This window comes from Poecilia latipinna, unplaced genomic scaffold (genome assembly GCF_001443285.1).
Source record: "Poecilia latipinna isolate Pla-1442-1.1 unplaced genomic scaffold, P_latipinna-1.0 Scaffold130, whole genome shotgun sequence".
Lineage (NCBI taxonomy): Eukaryota > Metazoa > Chordata > Actinopteri > Cyprinodontiformes > Poeciliidae > Poecilia > Poecilia latipinna.
In genome coordinates this window covers 248,251-269,383 of record NW_015112746.1, presented here as the reverse complement: position 1 = coordinate 269,383, position 21,133 = coordinate 248,251, and the positions used below count along the sequence as shown (strand labels likewise).

General features: G+C 37.4%; 1 protein-coding gene across 1 annotated transcript in view; it reads right to left on the bottom strand.

Moving 5' to 3' along the window:
• LOC106945148 (CUB and sushi domain-containing protein 3) overlaps positions 1-21,133 on the bottom strand; it is a 305,581-nt gene that overhangs the window by 40,218 nt on the left and 244,230 nt on the right. The window contains exons 43-52 of the mRNA XM_015028609.1: positions 20,879-21,024; positions 17,750-17,830; positions 16,458-16,571; positions 16,159-16,347; positions 14,550-14,696; positions 12,585-12,773; positions 8,923-9,108; positions 8,573-8,767; positions 5,863-6,036; positions 1,542-1,715 (exon numbers count right to left, since the gene is read on the bottom strand). Coding sequence (XP_014884095.1) covers positions 1,542-1,715; positions 5,863-6,036; positions 8,573-8,767; positions 8,923-9,108; positions 12,585-12,773; positions 14,550-14,696; positions 16,159-16,347; positions 16,458-16,571; positions 17,750-17,830; positions 20,879-21,024 — 1,595 coding nt within the window. The remainder of the gene's footprint in view (positions 1-1,541; positions 1,716-5,862; positions 6,037-8,572; positions 8,768-8,922; positions 9,109-12,584; positions 12,774-14,549; positions 14,697-16,158; positions 16,348-16,457; positions 16,572-17,749; positions 17,831-20,878; positions 21,025-21,133) is intronic.

The following is a 21,133-nucleotide window of genomic DNA, read 5'->3' as shown; positions in this document are numbered from 1 at the left end:
AGTTTCATCACCACAGAGAGCAACTATGTCATTTTGAAGTCCATCCGTCAAAATAAAACCAGTCATGTGGCACAACATTTTATTCAATATTTTACACTCACTATGGCACTAAAATCAGTCAGTCTGGTAAGGATTTTAGCAACCATGAGTCAACAATGGAGCACCCTACTATATAAGCTAATGGGGTATCATATACAGTTTTCAACAGTTTTCTGACGTTGATTTCTAAATCAACACCAGACTGAGTGTTGATTTAGACTGTTGGAGTTAATTTAGAAATCAACACTGGACTGGATTGCTTTTTGTTCAACTCTCTGGAACTCTTTAGTGAGTGTTAGGGAAACTAACACTCATGTTGTTGAATTAACGCTGTATTTTTAACATACAACACTTGCACTGGAAATCTGACACTTCCGAATTTGCTGTGTAAGGGCTCATCAAACATTCTCTCTCCACGATTCCCCTTAATAATTAGCTTGTCCCCCAAAAAAACCACGTGTGGATCATTGTCTTGAGGTGATTTCTTAGGGTAAAACTAGATGCTGTGGGAAAACTAACTGCAGATGAACTTAGTGCTTTAGTGGTCTTGTCCTTTATCTCTTTAATATTCTTTTTCGTATTTTCAAAGTTTGGGTACTACAATGAATAAAACATACTCGAGCTAAAACCCTGAACACAACTGAAAAACAAAAAGTGGGGAAAATCGTGACATAAATGTTTTCATATGTTAGAAGTTACTTTGTGGTACAGCTTACAGTCAGTAATTTAAAATAACAATAATAATAAATGGCTCCTCTGCACAGGCACATTTTATAATTAGTTTTCCCTGAATTTTGTTACCCCTGAACCAGAACAAAGATGTTTGTTTTAATGATGTGCTCAATCGCCTCACATCCAATGCTAAACTTTGATTTAGTTATCTCTATTGACTGACTCTCCCTCACCTCGGCTTGGAAAGCATGTCTTTGTCAATAAGCGTCACCGTTTTTATTCTATTTTCAAGGCAGTTAAATTTGAAATTGAGCTGCTCTCCTCCTTTGTTATTGATGAAAACCGTGCTGAGCTTCAAAGCAATGGGCGATTGGATTTTATCTCATTATACCAGTTTTTATGACAGATTTGAAGACAGAGTATACTTGTTTCACGCTTATAAATTTGCCTTAATTTGTTGGTCAGTCAATTTTATTTTAAGAAACTTGGAAGCAGTTTGTCACCCAGCAGATCTTTCAGACGTGAGGTTGTTTTTCAATGTGTTTTTCATTCGTATGCCCCTGAAGTGATTCCAAGTTGTTTTGCACCGACTCGTGAGCTCTTGGGGGAGAAAGAAGGCAATCAAACTTTAAACAAATATCTGGACTCCTCAGGCTCAAAGCTGCCTGTTTCTGCAAAACATAGGAGAATCGGTCTAGGTCTTTCGGTACAGCTAGGCGCCAATAAAACAAAAACGTAAAAACTGCTTTTCTCAGACAGCTAAACAGTATGGTAAGTGTTATTCCTCTATCAATTAGCGGAGTTGTGAGAACAGAAGGTGAATTCCTTACGTATGCAGATGGGCAGCTGTCCGGACCACTGGTTATCTTGGAGGCAGATTCGAACCGATGAGCCTATGAGGCGGTAGCCAGGCAGACACTGGTACACAACTGTGTCACGGTACCCAAAGTTTTCCCCGATGACCTGGCCGTTCACAATTCCCTCTGGGATTCCACAGTGGCCAGCTAGACAGGAAAAAATAAAAACAAACAAACAAAAAAAAAAACAGTAGTTATTTTGAAGGCCAGTCAATTAAGGAAAAAGTTAGTCATTTTTCAATAATTTCTTCATTTTCGAATAACGTCTCACTGGAACCCTAACAAGCCCAACAAAAGGCTTGGTAATTGTTTCCACACCCATAAATGTCAGTGACTTTGTTATTCATGTGCTTTTGAGTTAACGGGGCACGATGTGATGTTCTCTGAGATCTTTTAGCCTACTTCATGCTGGCAGAAGCTTCTATCTAAGTGACTGGTAAATTCTACGGGTCTGGTAAGGAAGTAATCTGAAGGCCAGTCACTTCAGAACATAAAGATCTGGAAGAAGTGTGTCAAAGAATCCAAAACAAGATGCAAATACTTTTTTGCTACAAACTTGATCAAACTCCATTACATTTTAGTTCAACTTCATTCATCTGCAACTCTCAAATGAAGACATTTAAAGGGTTCACATGATTTTGGGGCGTCTATTTACTCCATGAATAGATTCATTCGCACGGGTCTGATTGATGTGCAGCGCTGTCACGAGCCATTTCACAAAGTCAGAAGGGAACGCGTATTTTTCTGCTCACAGATATTTTTTTTTTTGTTTTTTGGATTGAGTATTGATTTTGTTCTTTACATTAGATAAAACCGTCACCGCAACTCCGACGTCAGCAAAAGCTAACGATTTAAACGCGGCCAGGGAGGCAGAACAGAACGAGAAGAGGAAAAGGTTGCATCGTATTAACTGTGTCATCTGACATTGTGTTTGAGGTGTTGATTACTTGAGTTAAAGGACACTCCTCCGGGGGACACAAATCGGACTTTTTTCTGAATATATTGTAAACACGTGAACACAGACACAAAGGGAATCAATTATTAGCCTGAAGCCACAACGGTTCATTAAAGTCTTATTTGTTTACTTCGAAGGATCACTTAGTGCTAGCAATAAATAGCACGTTAAAAACTGTTTTGCAGTTTTTTTGTTTGAATGTCTGTCGAGACTAAAGTCACAACGGTGGTATGGAAATATAATAGGGTCAATAATATGACAGTATGAGACATTATGGGATAAATTGGTAGAGAGAGTTTTCTTGCTAAATTGCATGTAGGCATTTGTAGGATGAGATAACATTAAAGAAGATACAGAGAAAATGTGAAAAAAAATGTATGAAATAGTTTTTACTAAAAATAAAATTAGAAAAAAAAAAAAAAAAAATTCCAAATACTTTTAAAATAATATTCTAATGTAATTTAGAACATTTGTAGTTAATTCAATATATTCATGCTTTGTTCATGTTTTAATTTGATCAATTTTGCAGAATTTTAGTTAAATAAAATTAAAGATATGCATAGATCTAGCAAAATTACTGAATAAATAAAATTGCTAAGTGTAGAAGAAGTTGCATATAATATTCAATTTTGCCGTTTGTCTCTTCATAGAGTCACCCAAATAAAATTATATTATTAGATTAATCAGTTGTCCTACCGTATAGCTATACTGCAACATGCTTCACACACATGTTGACTGCAGATTTATTGAGCGGTTCTAAAACGGGGTTACTTTAATAAGAATGATAAGCAGTTGTTTTAGGCTGTTGGAGGTGTTTCTAAACAGCTCTATTGTGTTTGTTATTGTCGAGGGAACAAGGGAAAGGTGTGCTAGCCTTCTTTCAGCCAGCGAAGCAGAAGGTGCAACAATGGGTCCGAAGAGACATTTAGCACTGCGTTATTCTACGCTCAAATCAGTCAGAGAAAACTCTGGTCACTTCAGCACTTTAGAGTCTCGCTAAATGGATTTTAAATAATAGCATTTTTTTTCTTATGCTTTTTTAAAACTAAGTCTTTAAGAAACCTTTGCGTATTTTTGCACTGTAAATCGACCTATGTGTTACATCAGCTCAACTTGACACACGTTTCTTTTTATACTGTGATATTACCATAGAAAGAAAAATAAAGTGTTGTATTTCGCCATATGATGTTAACAACCATGTCCACTTTCAGTGTGTCAACCATCCCATCACTGGACTGACAGCAGCTATCTTGACCTTAAGTAAAACCAAAGAGCTGTGTGTCAGAGGAAGGTTGACAGACAGGGTCTGTATTTAAAGCCAGTATAAAAGATCAGGAAGTGGAACAGGGTGCTTATTTTAAAAGGCTTGGTACAGTTGTGGATAGAAAACTTTCATGTAGACTACATTTAGAAATAGCCAAGACATTGACTCTCGTTTGAAGAAATTAGGAAGGTTTAATGTCGATAACCACACGTCGACCATGGCTTACTGAGTGTGTTCTCTCAGACCTGTAGGAGTATTTTAAAACAGCTCTCACTCCAGGAATTAAGTGATTGTTTGATGCATAAGACAGCCACTCAGGTGAATAAGGACTTAACATGACTAACTGTGCTTGGGTTTATGTGCTCAACTTATTTGCTTAGTCTTATTTGTATGAACCTTATTAGCTACACACTAAAGGAAATGGTCAATTCCTAAGTACAACTAATGGATAATAAAAGTATAATTTCTGATTTTTAGAACACCAAGATGACTGACTGAATGTCCTATTAGTGTCATGATATGTGGGAGCTTACCCCATATTTAGGCACTCGAGAGCACTCAAGATCTAAAAGGCTTTAAAAAAAAGTCCCATGTTCAAAAGGAAAATAAACTGTGCCAACTGAGCCAACAGGGCATGAAATAAACAAAGAAGCTGACAAATGACTAAGAGAGGTGGTTGTTAAGTGGAGACAGGTAAGCTTGTTGGGAATATGGAGCAGATGGTGAATTGGGGAGATGGAACAAGGACAACTGAGGACATCTAGAAAGTATGGCAGCAATAACAAGAACAAGCCATCAAAGCTATGTGTAAACTGTTAGAGGAGGAGGAGAAAAAAAAAACAACGGCAATGACTGAAGCTGAAGCAAGAATAGAAATTAGAGAAATAAAACAAAAGCTAGAAACATGACCAGAGACTTAAGCTATGATAGTTTGCAGCATAAATGTCTATTTGTTGTTGACTAAATTACGCCTCATCATCATTTTAGACGAAGCTTTCCCATATTTGAATTTAAATCCTGCGCCGACTCCCTCCCCTTAGCCTGTGATGTATTCCTGCAAGCCTTCCTCCTGCTGAGGCTTCACCAGAAAATGACAGCTCCCTGTCATAACACGTGTTACCCCTGGCTGGCACGCTGGCAGAAGAAAGATACAGTTTCTGTGGGAATCATATATAAAAAATGAAGTTCTAAATTAACTCAGAGTGGAGCCGAAGCTCAGCCAAGATGGTGTTGTTCACGAGGTGGACAAGGTCAGAGGGGAGCAGCTGTGAGGCCAGACGTGAGGTGTGGGGCAAGACCCTTCCTTTGATACCTGTCCTCATTAGACTGACGCGGAAAAACCACATCTTCCTCGCTTTCATTCTAATGGTGGTTCTTGATACAGAGCTGCACAAAAGTATTCCTACCCAGGCGATCCTTTTAGTGTTTGTCACATTACAGCCAAAAAAATCTCAATGGATTTTAGTGGGATTTCATGCGATACGCCAACACAAAGTAGTGTGTAGTCACATATGTTTTTTTTTTTTTCTAATTATTTTATAAATAGAAAACTGAAAGGTGTGGTGTGAATTTGTATTTTTTTAACTAAACCCCAAAATGAAATCCAATGCAACCAACTGCTTTTAAGCAAATTGCCTAACTTCTTCACATATGTGGAAATGAAAATCTGAGAAAAAGTTCAAGTTGTTTGCCTAGAGCAAGGTACTGTTTGCACGATGGAGTGAAAGGGTTAAAAAAAAAGGAAAAAAAAAAAACTTAAATAAATACATACATATTTTAATTAATATTTATTAGGCATGGAATATTGTAATTTTTCTCTTCCAAATTTGTGACTTTTCAACATCAGATCATATCTAATTTTCTTTTTACATAAACATGAAATACATTTTTTATGTACAATGCTCCTAATACTCCATCATAAAGTACGTTTATGGGTGTGGTTGAAGCAGTGTTCTTTGTCCATCATCAGTTTTGGATAAAAATCAGAAAATTACCGTTTTATTAAAATATGTTACTCTAGATGTAGCATAAAATTCCATAAAAATAAAGTGCAATTTACTTTCACGATTACTCACCTAAACACTTTGTTTCCGTTCCGCTCCAAAGCCCAGATGACAGGCACTCTCTGACAGCTGACCCCACCAGCATGAAGCCAACATCGCACGTAAAGATGGCCGTGGCGCCAAACGTCGTCTGAGTACCAATCTTCTTTCCATTGTGAGGCGAAGGAAGGTCGCCGCACGAGATAACTGCAAAACATGGTTGGACACAGACAATTTAATAATCAGCTGCCAGCCACTTTAGCACCGGGTTAATTTTAGAAGCTGCTAGGCCTCATTTCAGTTTCAGCAAGAAGTGCTGCCATCCTGGCAAGATGTGCAGCAGGCAAATTTGGTTCTGCTGTTTTTTTCCCCTCCTTCTCCACTTACAAAGTGCCCAGTGAGGAAAATAACAGGACATGGAGAAGTGCCACAGTATTCTTTGAATAAAAATAACGGTGATCCAAAATGTCAAAGAATCCCAGGAAGAGATCTCCTGAATGACAGCGAAAAATGTCAACTCTCCCAGGTTAAATTATGGATTGGAAGGATGAAAGTTTAACCTTGTATGGTGACTCTGTCATCTTTGGATAACATCAAATTAGATGAAAGCAGAAAAAAAAAAGAATTTAAACATGACAGTCGATATAAAATGACAAGCTTTTACAGGCTATTTTTTTTTTTCAAGACAGAACTGTCAGATGGGTTTATATGTAAGCCAGGTTTTGATTCTAGCTGATTCTAGCTGTCATCGAGCTTCTGGCTCTAGTGTTACGCACAAAATGAGAAACCGGGTACAACGTGTCATATGGGTAACACGTTCATGGTTCAGGTAGCATATAACTCTGCAAAAAAACTTCACTATTCTGCAAAATTTCACAATCCACTTTTAATGGTATCAACATTTCTATTGTTATGCCACCATCTGTTTTCCTCTGTCTTTCTCCAGGTCAGCTACAAGAACTGACGGAAAGCTTTTAATGTAAAATATTTGAAACAACCCCAGAACACAAAAGAAAATTATGCTGTGAAAAGGCGAGATCCAAGGAGAGTGACACTATCCACAGCGATGAAGTAATGAAATCATGACTATCTTGGCATTGAGCATGTTGAGATAAGCAAACTTTAGTGCACGTTCTGCATAGAGTAGGATGGGAAAATGTACTGTCATTATAGGGTTAATCCTGAGATATTTACTGATTAGCACCGGCTGCTATTAGCGATATACATCCCATGTCTAAGTTGCAACCTGTATGACGCAGAATTTTTCACATATCCCAAAAAGTCCTCGGCAGTCAAGCTTAGCTGGATGTCGAACATCATCCACTAAAGTATCTGACGCAAATAAATTTGATGTTAGTTCCCTACAGCCACATTTCCTCACCTATGCTAGATGCACAAGGCAGATTTGAAGGAGTGTGACAGGAGTTTCAGCAATGCAGCGATCAATAAGCCAGAGTTCAAAATCATTATATTTTCCCTTGACTGGCTCTAAGCAGTTAATGTCAGGAGAAACACTGAAAAATCAGATATATTTTTTTCTGGCCCATTAAATTCTTTACAACTAAAATCTGACTCTGTTTTGAGTTTAGCACAAAAAAAAAAAGAAAAAAAAATCTAATAAATATGATGTTTGGGTAGCTATACATGGGGAGGCAGTTAGAACTGTTGTCTTGCAGTAATCCCTCCGTCTATGTGATTCCTTGCATTATTCTATCAAGGAATGTGCAGACAAGTTTTCTCTTGATGATTCAATATTTATTAAATTAAAGAATGTTTGCACAAATGAGTTTGTATTTGCTTTACATGTCTGAAAGAAAATTAGTTTTCCCGTAACCTCACTCAGCAAGTCTGACCTCAAAGGTAAAAACTGAATAATCGGCTGGTGAAACTCTGATCAACACATTTATTAATAACCCATGAAGAAAAAAAGAGAGGATAGTGTGGAAAGATTTCTATTTCAGTTACTTTGCATTGCAGCTTACTTATCGTTTTTAGCTTAAAGTACGATTGCATTTCCAATCTGTCTCTTGGATAGGACATTACGTTCATGATTCACTGAAGTTTTCTATAATATATAATGTATGAGTAGCATAAACGGGAGAATAATTATGGATGCAAGATGAAAACCCCTGCAATTTCTCCAACAAATGGACGGTGGAAGTGAATCATTTTATTGTTGATGTATCTACGCAAACGCTGTGATGATGGTGGATGTATTTGCTTTCTTCTAAAGCATTTTCAGATCGTCTTGGAGGGTGTGGTAGAACAGCTTCTATGTATGTGTGTTGGCTATGAATTTTGCTGAAAATTTGCATTGTTTTTGAAAAGATATACAACTTTTAAGTTCACCACAGTAATTTCTGTACATGTCGTATTTTTGGCATGCGATTTTGGTTGAATCTATTAACATTTTAACCAAAATTAAGCTGGGATTCAAGGGATATCTTACAAAAATCCAGTTGACAGCAGTTTTATTCAAGTGTTTTGTTGGCTTCTTATTTTTTTAATCCCCATTCACAATTGTCATCCAAAATCTTTGATATCTAAAGCTTAATTAGAGGGGTTTGGCAAAAATGAGGAGAAATACATGGAGAAGGACATTACAACTCTGTTTACTTCCTCCAAAAAAATAGACGACAAATAAATAAGAAGAAAGAGTTATCCTCTGGAAAAGCTGCAAACACTGTTTACTCCTTTATTGTTAGTGCTGTGGGCATTTTATTATTACATCTTTTCTACTCACTCTGGCAGTGCGGCCTCTCGTTCTTCCAGCTCCACACCCCATTGGCTAGACACTGGATGTGGGCGGGGCCTAACCTGTAGTACCCCGGGTCGCAGGTGAATACGATGCGAGTTCTGTACTCGTAGTGCGAGCCGTTAACAATCCTCCAGCGGCCGTGCTCCAGGGAAAACGACCCGATGCTGGGACAGACTACCACTACACAGGCAGGAGAAAACGAAGCCTTATTAGACCTACTCACTTTGGGAAAATCCAGTAATATCACTTTTTGTACTTCTGCATCAAAATCATGACATATTGAGATTTGGTCCGTCTGTTACACAGCCTGGTGCCGGGACGCGCATGTCACTAACCGGAACATCTCGGTATCTTGTTATGGTTGCTCCATGTTCCGTCAGGCTGACAGATGGCTGATGTCAGTTCTTTACTGGAGAGTCTGTATCCGTCGTTGCAGAAGTAAGAAACTCTTGTTCCCACGGAGTAGTCGGCGGTTAGCACTCCACCGTTTATCGGTGCCTTGGGTGGCCCGCAGGAGACGGCTACGAAAGGAGAGGGATGCACTGATTGAGAACATCCAAACACCTTCTGCGTTCTGTTTCATTTGTGGATGCAAAACATACAATTCCAGGCAGTGTTTTGTATCTTCTCATCAAAGTTGTTAATATCATACTTATTTCCGTCTAAATTTATTTTTTTCTTTTTAACCATTCAACTTTAGAGGTGGAGCAATAATACGCAACTCCAATGAGTTTTAAAATTAAGACCTGGGTGCACAAGTTTAAAGACGTACACTGACATCCACATAGATGAAACGATGGAGGCTCCCATAACCTCACTAATATTTAACTAAACGTGCCTCAGCATGCCTTGACGAGACGATTTTTGTCAACAAGTTTCAATTGGATTTCTGCTCCACGTATTTAATAAAGAAATATAGTTCATTTAAGTTGGTTGGTTTCTTAGTAAAAATTCAGCTTTTAAAAATATTAGATGTATTTTTAATGATGCCAATGTTGGGTCCATTTCAGACTCTTGATTTCACTGTAATTCATCCATTACAAAACCAGCTTTGATGTACGTCTTGTTGGAAGATATAATTCTCTTCAGGTTTTAACTTTCTATCGGTTTAGATGAAGTTGTAGCATATGGAGGGAGTTGTCCGTCTTCAAAACTTCTTACACTTAGTTTGATGCCTTATGATGAGGCTACAACCAACCATGATTGAACGAGTTCTTGGGTTTAAAATCTCCACCAAACCATCCTCTGGACATTGTGGGCAATTAGCTAAATATTTGTGGGCAGTTGCAAACTTTGGTTGAGCTGAAAGTGTCAAAACACATATAGCAAAGCCATAGGAGAGCATTGAAATGCCTTGCGAATTTTTGTCTCCCCCCCTCTGTGTCTCACTCACACATGACAGTTTTCAGAGAGGATTAATTACCATAGCAACAGGAGGGCAGAGATGTAGAGAACTTCAGAGATGGCGCCAGTCAGTACAGAGGAGGGCAGAGCTTCTAGTTAGAGCTACAGAGACGTCACCTTGGTGTAACACTTACTACAGACAAGTATATATGTTTTCCCACCGATGACAAAAAACAATTCTTGTTAAGTAGTAAGTAGTATAAGACGAGTAGTATTTCAAAAGAGCAGAAGAAATTTGAACAATAACAATATCTGTTGTTAATCTGTTGCTAAGAGATGAGCACGTTTTCCGCTAACCAAGTGTCACAAAGTAAACATCTGATTTTTAGTTTTGCAAAATTTACCAACTGTAAATTTCCTGTGTCTAAGCAGAGAAGCAGTATTTTAAAAGACCTTACGTTTTATAAACAGTAATTGATTTGTTGTTGCTGTTAAGAGATGAGCATTTTTGTCTGGTAATGAACTGCCACAAAGGATAAATCAGATTTTTAGTCTTGTGTTGAAAGTCTGTTTTATAATATGTTCACCACCGATGGCAAAAAAGATATTTTCACTTTTCTGAAAAATTCACCAACTGCGCAATTCGTACTAAGTAGTGCAAGGTAAATAGTATTTCAAAAGAGCAGAAGAAATCTTATGTTTTTTGAACAATAACAACATTTGTTGTTATCTGTTGCTAACAGACGAGCACGTTTTCTGGCAACCAAGTATCACGAAGTAAACATCCGATTTTTACTTTTGCAAAATTTACCAACTGTAAACTTCCTGTGTCAAAGGAGACAATCAGTATTTCAAAAGAGTTTATGTTTTATGAACGATAATTAATTTAGTTTGAAGAGATGAGCGATTTTTCTGGTAACGAACTGCCACGCAGTTTAAATCAGATTTTCACTTTTGTATTGAATATCTGTTTTACAATATATTTACCGTCAATGATCCAAAAAAAAAACTTTTTTACTTTTCTGAAAAATTCACTAACTGCACAATTCCTGTCAAGCGATATAAGATAAGCAGTATTTCAAAAACACAGAAGAAATCTTTTGTTTTTTGAACAATGACGATATTTGTTGTTCATCTGTTGCTAAGAGACGAGCGCGTTTTAAGTGTCACGAAGTAAACATCCGATTTTTACTTTTGCGAAATTTACCAACTGTACATTTCTTGTGTCTAGTCAGATTAGCAGTATTTCAAACAAGCTTATGTATTATAAACAATAATATTACTTGTTATTAATTCGGTGTTAAGAGATGACCATTCTTTTCTGGTAACGAACTGCCACGAAGTATAAATAATATTTTTTTTTTAATCAAAATTATTTGTTTTTCTCTGTTGCATCAGTACTGGTCAAAACAGAATATCTCAAATAAAGCTATTCTGACAGACGATAACTGGATGTGAAACATCTGAGCAGAACTGGATATAATTCTGTAAACTATCTCTATAAAATTGTAGCTTTCTGCCTAAAAATACACAATTGAGAGTTCTTCTTTATTATCAGCAACATGATATTACACAGCTTCGACAAAAACAAATCTCTTTTCTCACGTATGCGTAATGTAAGACATTGCAATAAGGCTTCAACATGCACACTCTGGAATGCACTGGAAAAGATGAATGTGGAAAGAACGGAATACTGTCCTTCCATTTATAGTTTTATTTGAGATAAACCTGTGTTTTTGAAGCTTTATCATCTTGACATCCATTAGGTACAAGAAAAGATAGCAATAAACTTCACTGTTAAAAATTTCTCTTCTAAATAAATGCATTTTCACCGGGTGCTTTATCAGCCTGTAGATAACAAGACAACATAAAGTGGAAGGCAAATTACAGCATGTAATCTCACACCTCATCTAATATCCTCTGATTCTCCCAGCCCATATACATTTGATAACAGCCCCCGATTAAGCTTTCGTGGTAGTTTTCTCCAGCTCAGTTGTGACACAACAAAGATGGACACAACATAGCAAAGAAAACAAGATTTAATTTACACAAAAATAGGAAGGAAATTGCATGAAACAAAACAGAAAATTCACCATTAACGAAACAGCACAATATTTCCTAAAACTGAGCAGCAACAAAACAAGACCGTTTAATAAAAATTCATATAACTTGTTTTTTGTATCAACATATGAACATCATTGTTTAAAGCCCTTATTTTGTCATCCTATGCCACTTATGCAATTATAAACCATATATCAATTGCTTTAACCCTACCACAACGAACGTGTCGCCGACGACACGGCCAAATTTGCAGTACCGTAATTCCTCCACAATCGTCGCTATTGGAAAAATTCCAACGGTTTCTGAAAGGGGAGACGTTGCACTTTCCAGCCAATATCGGGTTATTACGGTAATTTCACAGCTGCCGTAGCAGGGAGTGAAATTAATATGAGGGGCACTCTTTTAATAGACGGTAAATTGCGAAAATAACATGCTGGATATTGAAAGTTCCAGTTGTTGTGGATAAATGGGAAAATAATATTTACTCGCAGGACATTTAAAGAACTGCATACAATGAAAATAAGCAAAAAATATCCAGTCGGACACTTTGAACTTAGGTGAGAAAGAGTTCCACAAACACATTTTCGCGTACCTTGACAACCAGGCACAGGAGAGTCCCAGGCGTGGTAGCCCTGCGACGTACGGCGGCAAGTCGCCGTGCCGTTGCCTATGAGACGGTAACCGCGGTCGCAAGCCCAGCGCACCACACTGTTGACATGACCGCCTGTCTGAGACGATATGGAGCCGTGGAGGGGCGAGTCTGGCGTGGAGCAGTACAGGGCTGCGGTGGAACAAACATTTAGAAAAACAAACCATGTAAATTCTATGAAACAAAAGGGCTTACAGACAGGAAGGCACAAATCGATTCATTCATCGTTCTCTACTTGAATCACGGAAGGCTAAAACCAGTCTTAAACTACTACCGTGTCGGGAACCACCTTTCCACCCACACAACTAAAAACAAACATGATAACTTTAAAACTTGCAGACGTTCTATTAGGATATCACTGAACTTATAACCGCAAGCGTATAAAATAACTATACAAAAACCTGTTAGAGGAGAAGTAATAGCATTTAAATTGTAATCACATTAAGAGCAATTATTGTACATTTTGAGGAAATCTTTAAAAAAAAAAAGCCTTGAACAGAAAACTACAGAATCTTTATTAGGAAAGCAATATGATATGACTATTTGAGTGCCTATGACAAACATTATGTTGGACTCAGAAGTCATTAGTGAAAAAAATTATGACAATCTCATATTAAGTATTAATTTTGATAAAGATTCAGTAGAATTTCCTCTGTGTCATGGCTGTCCACTGAGAGTAAATGAAAATGTAGAGTTTCCAAAATGTTTTTGCTGCCTTACATTTATAACACTTTGCTTTATTGTGATACCTAAATGTTTCACACAGATTTTGAACGCTATTAGTTTTTTTTTTTTTTTTTTTTGTATATTTGTTTTTTGTTGAATCATTATGAAGAAGAATGAAGATATATTTTGCTGCTGTAGTCTTCAAACCCATAGAGACTAGAATTATCCTTTGCAAAAAATAAAATCACTCTTTGGTGTGACAATTCTTATTGTGGGAAAATGACTCTATCAATAAAAAGTAAAAATAAAAAATAAAAAAGGAAAGGAATAAAATAGTAAAAAGAAGGATTTTCTATGTTGTAAAATGTAGAAAATGTTTTTTTTTTTTGCTATACACACCTGTTTAAGAGAACTCATAATTGGATAAAATCAGCTTTTCACTTTTCAAAGTTTATTATAGGAAATTATGCACAAAGTTATTGGGAAACAGTATGCAAACTCGTCCCACATTTCCTCCTTTAAATACAATCTATGATGGGCAAGAAATGTTCTGCCATTGGCCTGATTTTGCAGGTCAAAAAAAAAAATAAAAATCTGTGTTTTTAAGTACAACACATGCTTAACACCTCTCGTCAATGCTCACATTAATCACGTCCAGCCAAAGAAGGTTACCAAGAATCTTGAGAGGCTTATAATTCATCATACAGAGCAGCGGTGCTTTAAAGGTTAAAGAAACAGCCTCCCTGACTGGAGGCTGTGGGGTGAACAAGCAAACCGTGAACAGGTAAAACTGTATTTTGCTCTTTAACTGTCAAAAACGCCCTTGAAATAGAGCACTCATGCCTCATTACCCAGCGGCGTGAAGTTGTACTCAGCACGACCAGGTGCTACATTGTTCACATGTAAAGTTTTAGTAAAACACCATCTGTACTTATCAAGATAGGTTTTGTTTAGTTTTTTTTGTCAGACGGACACAACTTGAGGACTAACCGGTCAGGCAAGTCGGTAAACTGCTTTGTGAGGCAGACAGAAGTCTAACAACTTGTAGATGAGTTAAGCAAATAAAGTGTATCGGGGAACCAAATTTCTTAAAATATCTTCACATTTTAATTTTTGTCATTGATCAGAAGATAAAAAAAAAATAAAAAAGGCATTTTTAGTCCTTCTGTCTGACTCGCTCTCCATGCATTATAGTATGAAATAGTAGTAAAGTAAAGTTGGGATACATACTTTGGTACTCACCAACATAGCGAATTTTGAAGCCTTTCTTGTTGGTGCCGTGATCTGAGGACCAGCGGACTAGAAACTGATGACCGGAGGTCGTGATGTTGAAGGGTGTTGGCAGGTCTCCGCTCAGCGTTGCCAGAGTTGGACTGTTGGTTGTGGGGCCTAGGTGAGACGAGAGACAAAGCACTGGTAAGCACAGAGAAAATCATTTGGACACCTTGTTTCTTTACATTTTTCCAGTTTAATATAACTTCATTAATATGCTGGGTACACAAACAAATTAAAGTTGATCTTTCCCTTCATTTAACTGCTTTCCTCTCCTTAAAACGCCTTTGCTGGACTTTGGTTCCAGCCATGATAACCTAGCAGGAAATTAGCCTGCTATTATTGCAATTGGTTTCCCATAATCTCCAAAGATCTGAACGTTTTAGTGAACTCTGTTGTTCGGCTGAAAGGACATTTCTGTCTGAATATTTATTAATTTAGCTTAATTATTTTTGAAGTTTACAAAGCATAGGAAAAATTAGCAATTAGTAAGCTCTAAATATTAATTAAAGTGTTAATCTTTGAAAAATAAACCCTTTTATTCATCTTTCTGTCCAATAGATTGATTACCTGACAAATATATCAGTCTCATCAGATGACAAACCCGACTTTGGGGGAAAAAAACACCCCTCCTTGACAAGTTATGAATAAATTGTAGATATTGTTTGAAAACGCAATTTCAATGTCACTGTGCACACCAAGGCCAAATTTCTGCCAGACCAGTAAAATCAAGAAAGAGCCTATTTGCAACATGAAGTAGGCTAAAGCTGCAGAGTCCAGCTGAGCTTCAGATACACACAGCTCCACGCATAGCCCAGCAGCAGCAGCACCTGGTGGAAATGCCGTATGCTAAACTTATCATATAAACTGCGTCCAATGCTCCTAAGAATGGTTCATATCCACATCATGGTGGAGAACTGATGTGATGACGTGCTGAAGGTGAAGTCTCTGAAAGAATAGGAGGTTCTTAAAGAGACAGAGGTTAATTTCAAGGCGTCAAATTGCAAAGTCAAATTTATTTTAAGTCATGTTTGATATAGACAACATTTTCATAGCAACCGAGGGTAATATAGTTACTTGATTGTGCTAAAATACATCATTCCATCTCTTTAATAAGTATTCTAAAGATTTAATTTCCACCGTAAACTTCACTTCTAAGTGGAAAGAAGAAAAAAAGCAGCATGTACAGTAGAATTAGCTGTGGCATCTTTGTCCTTTAGATTTGTTTTTGCAACTCTTTTTGGTTAATTAAATCATTAGTAAATAGACTGTAGTGTGATTAAAAATAAAATGAATTCTTGATTACAGGTTCCAGATGGATTTTCTTATATTCTTTGCATTTTAATTAAAGTTGAATCAAGTTTGGTTGAAGATTAATGTCTTATCTTCAGATTTCTCCTGCCTATAAAAGTGTGATACAATATTTTAAGGGAAAAAAAAATTAAAAATCTATCCCTTAAATGAATTTTTGATAAATTATGAGACTGATAAATTTGTGCAGATAGTTTAACATAGCTTATCAATGCTACTCTTCTTAAAAGAGTGTTTGTGGGTAGAGGTGTGTGGAGAGTTTGTTTACCATCAAAAATCTCTAGCACATCAAACTCCCTCTCTGTGTGGAAACTCTCAAAGGTTATGGTGACATTGTATCCCTTTTCCACGTTAATGCTCCAGGAACACATCTGGAGGTTCGGGTAGCTCTCCGGCCACCCTGGGCTCAGGATGACACCCGATGAGTCGTATCGCACGTCGTGAGCGGGGCATTGAACTGAGAGTGGGGACAATTAGCGAAGTTGGGGAAGAAGTGTTAGGCGAGGACACACTTTTACCTAGAAAGCTGTAAAAAAAATCAGGTGCTGGAAATGTTTGAATTCACACCTTGGCATGTAGGAGAAGGGGCATCCATCTGCAGTCTCTCTCCCAAGCGACAGGTCAGAATTTCATTGCCAACCAATGAGAAGCCCGGATGGCATCGATATCTGATGATGTCACCTGAAAACAAAAGAAAAATCAATTTGAGGAAAGTTGCTTTTTTTTTTCATTAATATGCAATCAGGAATGTGTAATATTGTGCAACTTTTTTATAACTTGATTATGCTAATCCAATTATGACCAGAATCATAAAAAGACATTATGTTTTATAGCTGTAGAAATGTAAAACTATTACAAATATATTTATATAAACTACATATTGGTAGAAAACAAACACCATATTTTGGGATGTATTCTGAAAGTTAAGCAGACATGGTACAACTGAATGAAAGTGGCTCAATCCCCCAGGTTTATTTATTCCATATATTAACGCACTTTTCAAATTTAGAATCCATGAAATTTGAAAAGTGCATTGATTCACACGGTGGAGCGGTAATTTCCATCAGAGAGCACTGCTGATGACATGTGATATGCACAGGGGCGGATGTTTCGGCAGATTCACCCAGAGGCTGGAATGTTAAATCTGAAAGGAATTATAAATGCAGAAAACGTCTAACGACCACAGCTCACACTACAAGTGCCTTAATTAGTATGTAAAATATTAAAACAGCCAATTAGGAGAAAAATGGGAGCATTTGGCAAAAATCTTTAATTACGATTTCCTTTAACCAGAGTTCCTTCTTCCATATTTACAAAAATTAAACCCTTACGAATTTCTGACAATAGATTTTTTTTAATGCATCTCTGCCATACAGGTCAATACATTTCCTGCCCATCTTGTCATTTTAGGTTGGACCATCAAGTGTTTTTAGCAGCTGTGCCACTTCCTTTCTACTTTTGGAGAACAAAGTGCTCCATGAAATGCTTAAAGTGTAGGACGTTGTTATTAACTGAATACTGCTTTAAACGTCTCCGCGACTTTATCCGTGACCTGTCTGGCTTTGGGACTAAAGTGACTATAAAAGGAATAAAACTGTACATAACTTTTTTGTGTGAAAACCCAATACAATAATGAAGTTTGTGGCTGTTACTTGACAAAATCTGAAAAAAAAGTTTAAGGGATTATTTATAGTTTTGCAAGGCACTCTACCCAACTAGGGGGAATTTTACCCCCCCAACCCGACATGTTACACAATTCGTACGGAGAACTCGGATGACTGGAAAGTTATAACTTTCTAGTTTGCATCCAGTGTCAAATTGACCCATCCAGAGGCTTGACAAGTAGACAGACAGCTCACCTATCTCCAACTCGCCATCCTCCATCAGCATGTCAGCATTTGGTACTTCTGGGGGAGGCTGGCAGACTCTTAATTGGTAGGCTTGGAGCACAGACGGAGCACAGGAGAGAAAAGAGAACAAAGAGAGAAAGATTTTGTAAGAAATATGGGAAATATTTGACATGATGTAATCTTAAAGCCAAGATTAATTAAAAAAAATAAAAATTAAATAAAATATAAATCTCATAGCATTAAAATGAGTCACTCTCTAGTGGAAACATATAGACAGCTGTGAAGTGATAAACCAAAACAACCTGTTTTCATTTTAATCATGGCATGCAACAGTTTAACTTCACTTTCTGGGTTCGGGTGGTTTAGGTCAGCAAAGCACGGAATCAAAAACAGAGCAACCTCACAGATACTGCACTGCCTTGACTCATAAAAAGAAACTAACTTCACAGCCAGTGAGCTGAAGGCTGTAATCAATATTACTGCATGAGTGTAGATCACTCACTAACAGAGGCACAGGGTGAAAATACAGACGGACAGACAGACGAGCCTGGAGAAGAGGAGGATGAGAGAGGGCTGAGGGCTGTAAGTCAGGATGAAATTGACTATGAAAATGAGACCTGCCAATAGTCTCTGCTGCTCTCATGCATATCAAAGCCTTGTGGTTTGTGTGTGTGTGTGTGTGTGTGCGTGTGTGTGTGCGTGCCACTACATCTGAATGTGTGCACGGGGAAAGGATCACTGTAAGCAGTCATTGATCTCACTAAGCTTTAAGACCTTTTTTTTTTTTTTTTAGCAACCTTCGCATTCAAGTCACATCTGCTCATATCCATGACAACATCATCCACCACTCTGCGGGCTCCAGCGTCTGTATGGGAGAGCTGGCATTCACAACCCTGACCCAAAGATAAATAAACAGAAGGACAACAACAAATATAAACATCCCCAGCAGTAATTCGATGCGTCTTTCGGGGGTTTATTTGGCATTTCAAACCGAATTTGCACTTCTGCAGCCGCCTCGGATGCAAAGAGTGACATTCTGAATTTCGGTCAGGTCGCTGAAGGACGCAGAGGAAGAATAGGGGAAATACTTTTTTTCTTATTGTGACAAGCTTCTTCCTCAAATTATGCAGTCCACTCAGAACCAGAGACGGCGTTACTGTTCAATTATTGTTTTTGGACAATAATGTCGCCTAGCATGAAATAATGAAGAATCACTGAATGCATGCCATCCTTCTCTTCAAATTTTCTCCTCATCAAGATAACAAAAAACAAACTACTGCCTATCAAATTGGACTAGAGCCTTCGCAAGAGTGACAGCTGACAGTTCTAACTTGCCTCAAGAATTCAATAACGCCATGTGTACCTTCAGAGCAGGAGGAAGTCTGCTGAAACACAACCTGAGATTCTCTCGGCGACAAAGAGCAAAACAGGGTCAGGGGACTACAGGTACGTGCTTTTCTTTGCTGGGAAGTTTAGTGTGAGGCCGAGTGAACGTGTGGGAAGCTTGAGAAGAGGATGCGATGAAAATATAAACCGAGACCGATTATAAGCACTGCTATCAAGTTAAATCATAAGCACGACACGCTCCGTTGACAATCCAGCAGCTTCAATGAAATGTGATGGTTCATTTAAAAAAAAAAAAAAAAAAAACCCATCCACAGCTTGATGGCGACCCATCAGGATGGCTGAACAGAGCACATGAAGTTCTTGAAATTTGAACATCTCCGCCCTAAAACAGCCCGAGGTTATATAAAAGATACTGTTTTGGCAAGAAAGACCTTGCAGCAGACATGAAACGCATTTTCATAACAGGGAGAAGATTATTTTATCCATAAAATTATATTTTACTGTTTTTTTGTTTTTTTTAAAGACTTTTGCTTTTTGTGACCTTGTTTTATCTAATTTCTCTTTGCAAAAACTCTGTCATGAGGCCCAAAGTTACTTATGCCCATGGCAGATTTAGATTAAAGTAATCTTTTACAACATTTTTTTTTTTTTTTTCTGAATATAAGTTTTATTAATGTTATGGCAGATCCAGCCTCAGTTTTAACCTAAGTATGGGAGCTAATCTATGGAGAGAAGCAAAGTTTAGGGAAAAGGCATTCCAATGATAAATGATCAACATACCAAACATGCAAAATTCTAAGCATATTTTAGTTCGTAGATGCGTTTAATTCATTTTAGCAGAGTTAACCTTAATATAGATAATATTTTTTAAATAAGTGGATCCCGTTGAAGAGGATAATTGATGCTATCCTATTTTTCCTAGAGAGAAAACCTTTTGTTGCTTGAAAAACCAACATTACTACTTACTCTCATACCCTAATTTGTGCACATTTTCTAAACATCAAGTTTAACTTAAATGCATAACTTTACTTATATGGACAATTTTAAGTTGTAATACAGATGATTATATAACTTTCCCTGTATATTCAATTCAAAAATACTTCATTAATCCCGAAGGGAAATTAAATGTTGCTGTGACTCATATCGTCCAAGTTTCTTCAAAGATTCGTCCTCAATCATGATGATTGTGAGCAGGAAATACTTCCTGGTTCTTCTACATGGACTTTTTTTTTTTTCTTTCTTAGTATGTGTGTCAGTGTTACCATTTTAAAAAACAAAGACAAATACAACTTTCTCTTTAATCAGCACATCAATTGAGCTGGAAACCAAAATATTACAGACGACAAACCTAAGCTACCCAAGTGATACCTTGCACTCCGGCTAAAATGAAAACAAAACAAAGCAACCCCTATTCATTACGTTATTGGTTGGAAGGGCTGCGGAATGGACTTTGATCAAGTTGCGAAATGCTCCTGAGGTGAATTGAATTCAACATCTAATTATTCAAGGCACTGGGGTTGGGCAGACCTTAATGAGGATGAAGTTAAACACACTTCAGCACAATGAGGAAACTAATCAGTCTCATAATTGCAGCTACATCTAATAACAGCATTATGGTTTCATTACTGTACTCCAGGAGAAAGGAAAAAAAGATAACAGCAAAAAAAAAAAAAACTGTTAATGAGAGTGACACCTGAAACTGAGCAGACCAATTCAGATGTCATGCTCCACTTGCACTGTACAGCAGCACACTTAATATCACACCAGCTCTGATTGAGCCGTACGTCTTACCATGGTAGCTTAAGACAAAGAAGCCTGACCCGGAGAAGTCGGAGTGGAATTTAATGAGGATGATGTTGGAAGTTGAGTAGACAGATTCCAAAGCGGTATTCCCACTGAACTGGCCTATCTGAGGGGATGATTGATCTGGACCGTCCCTGTGGAGAAACAAAGAAAGATTCCCTCAAATGTACAAAAAAAAAAAAAAAAAAAAAAAAAGGGAAAAAAAAAAGAGGAAAACACCCCCAAAAAAAACCCTTAAAAATA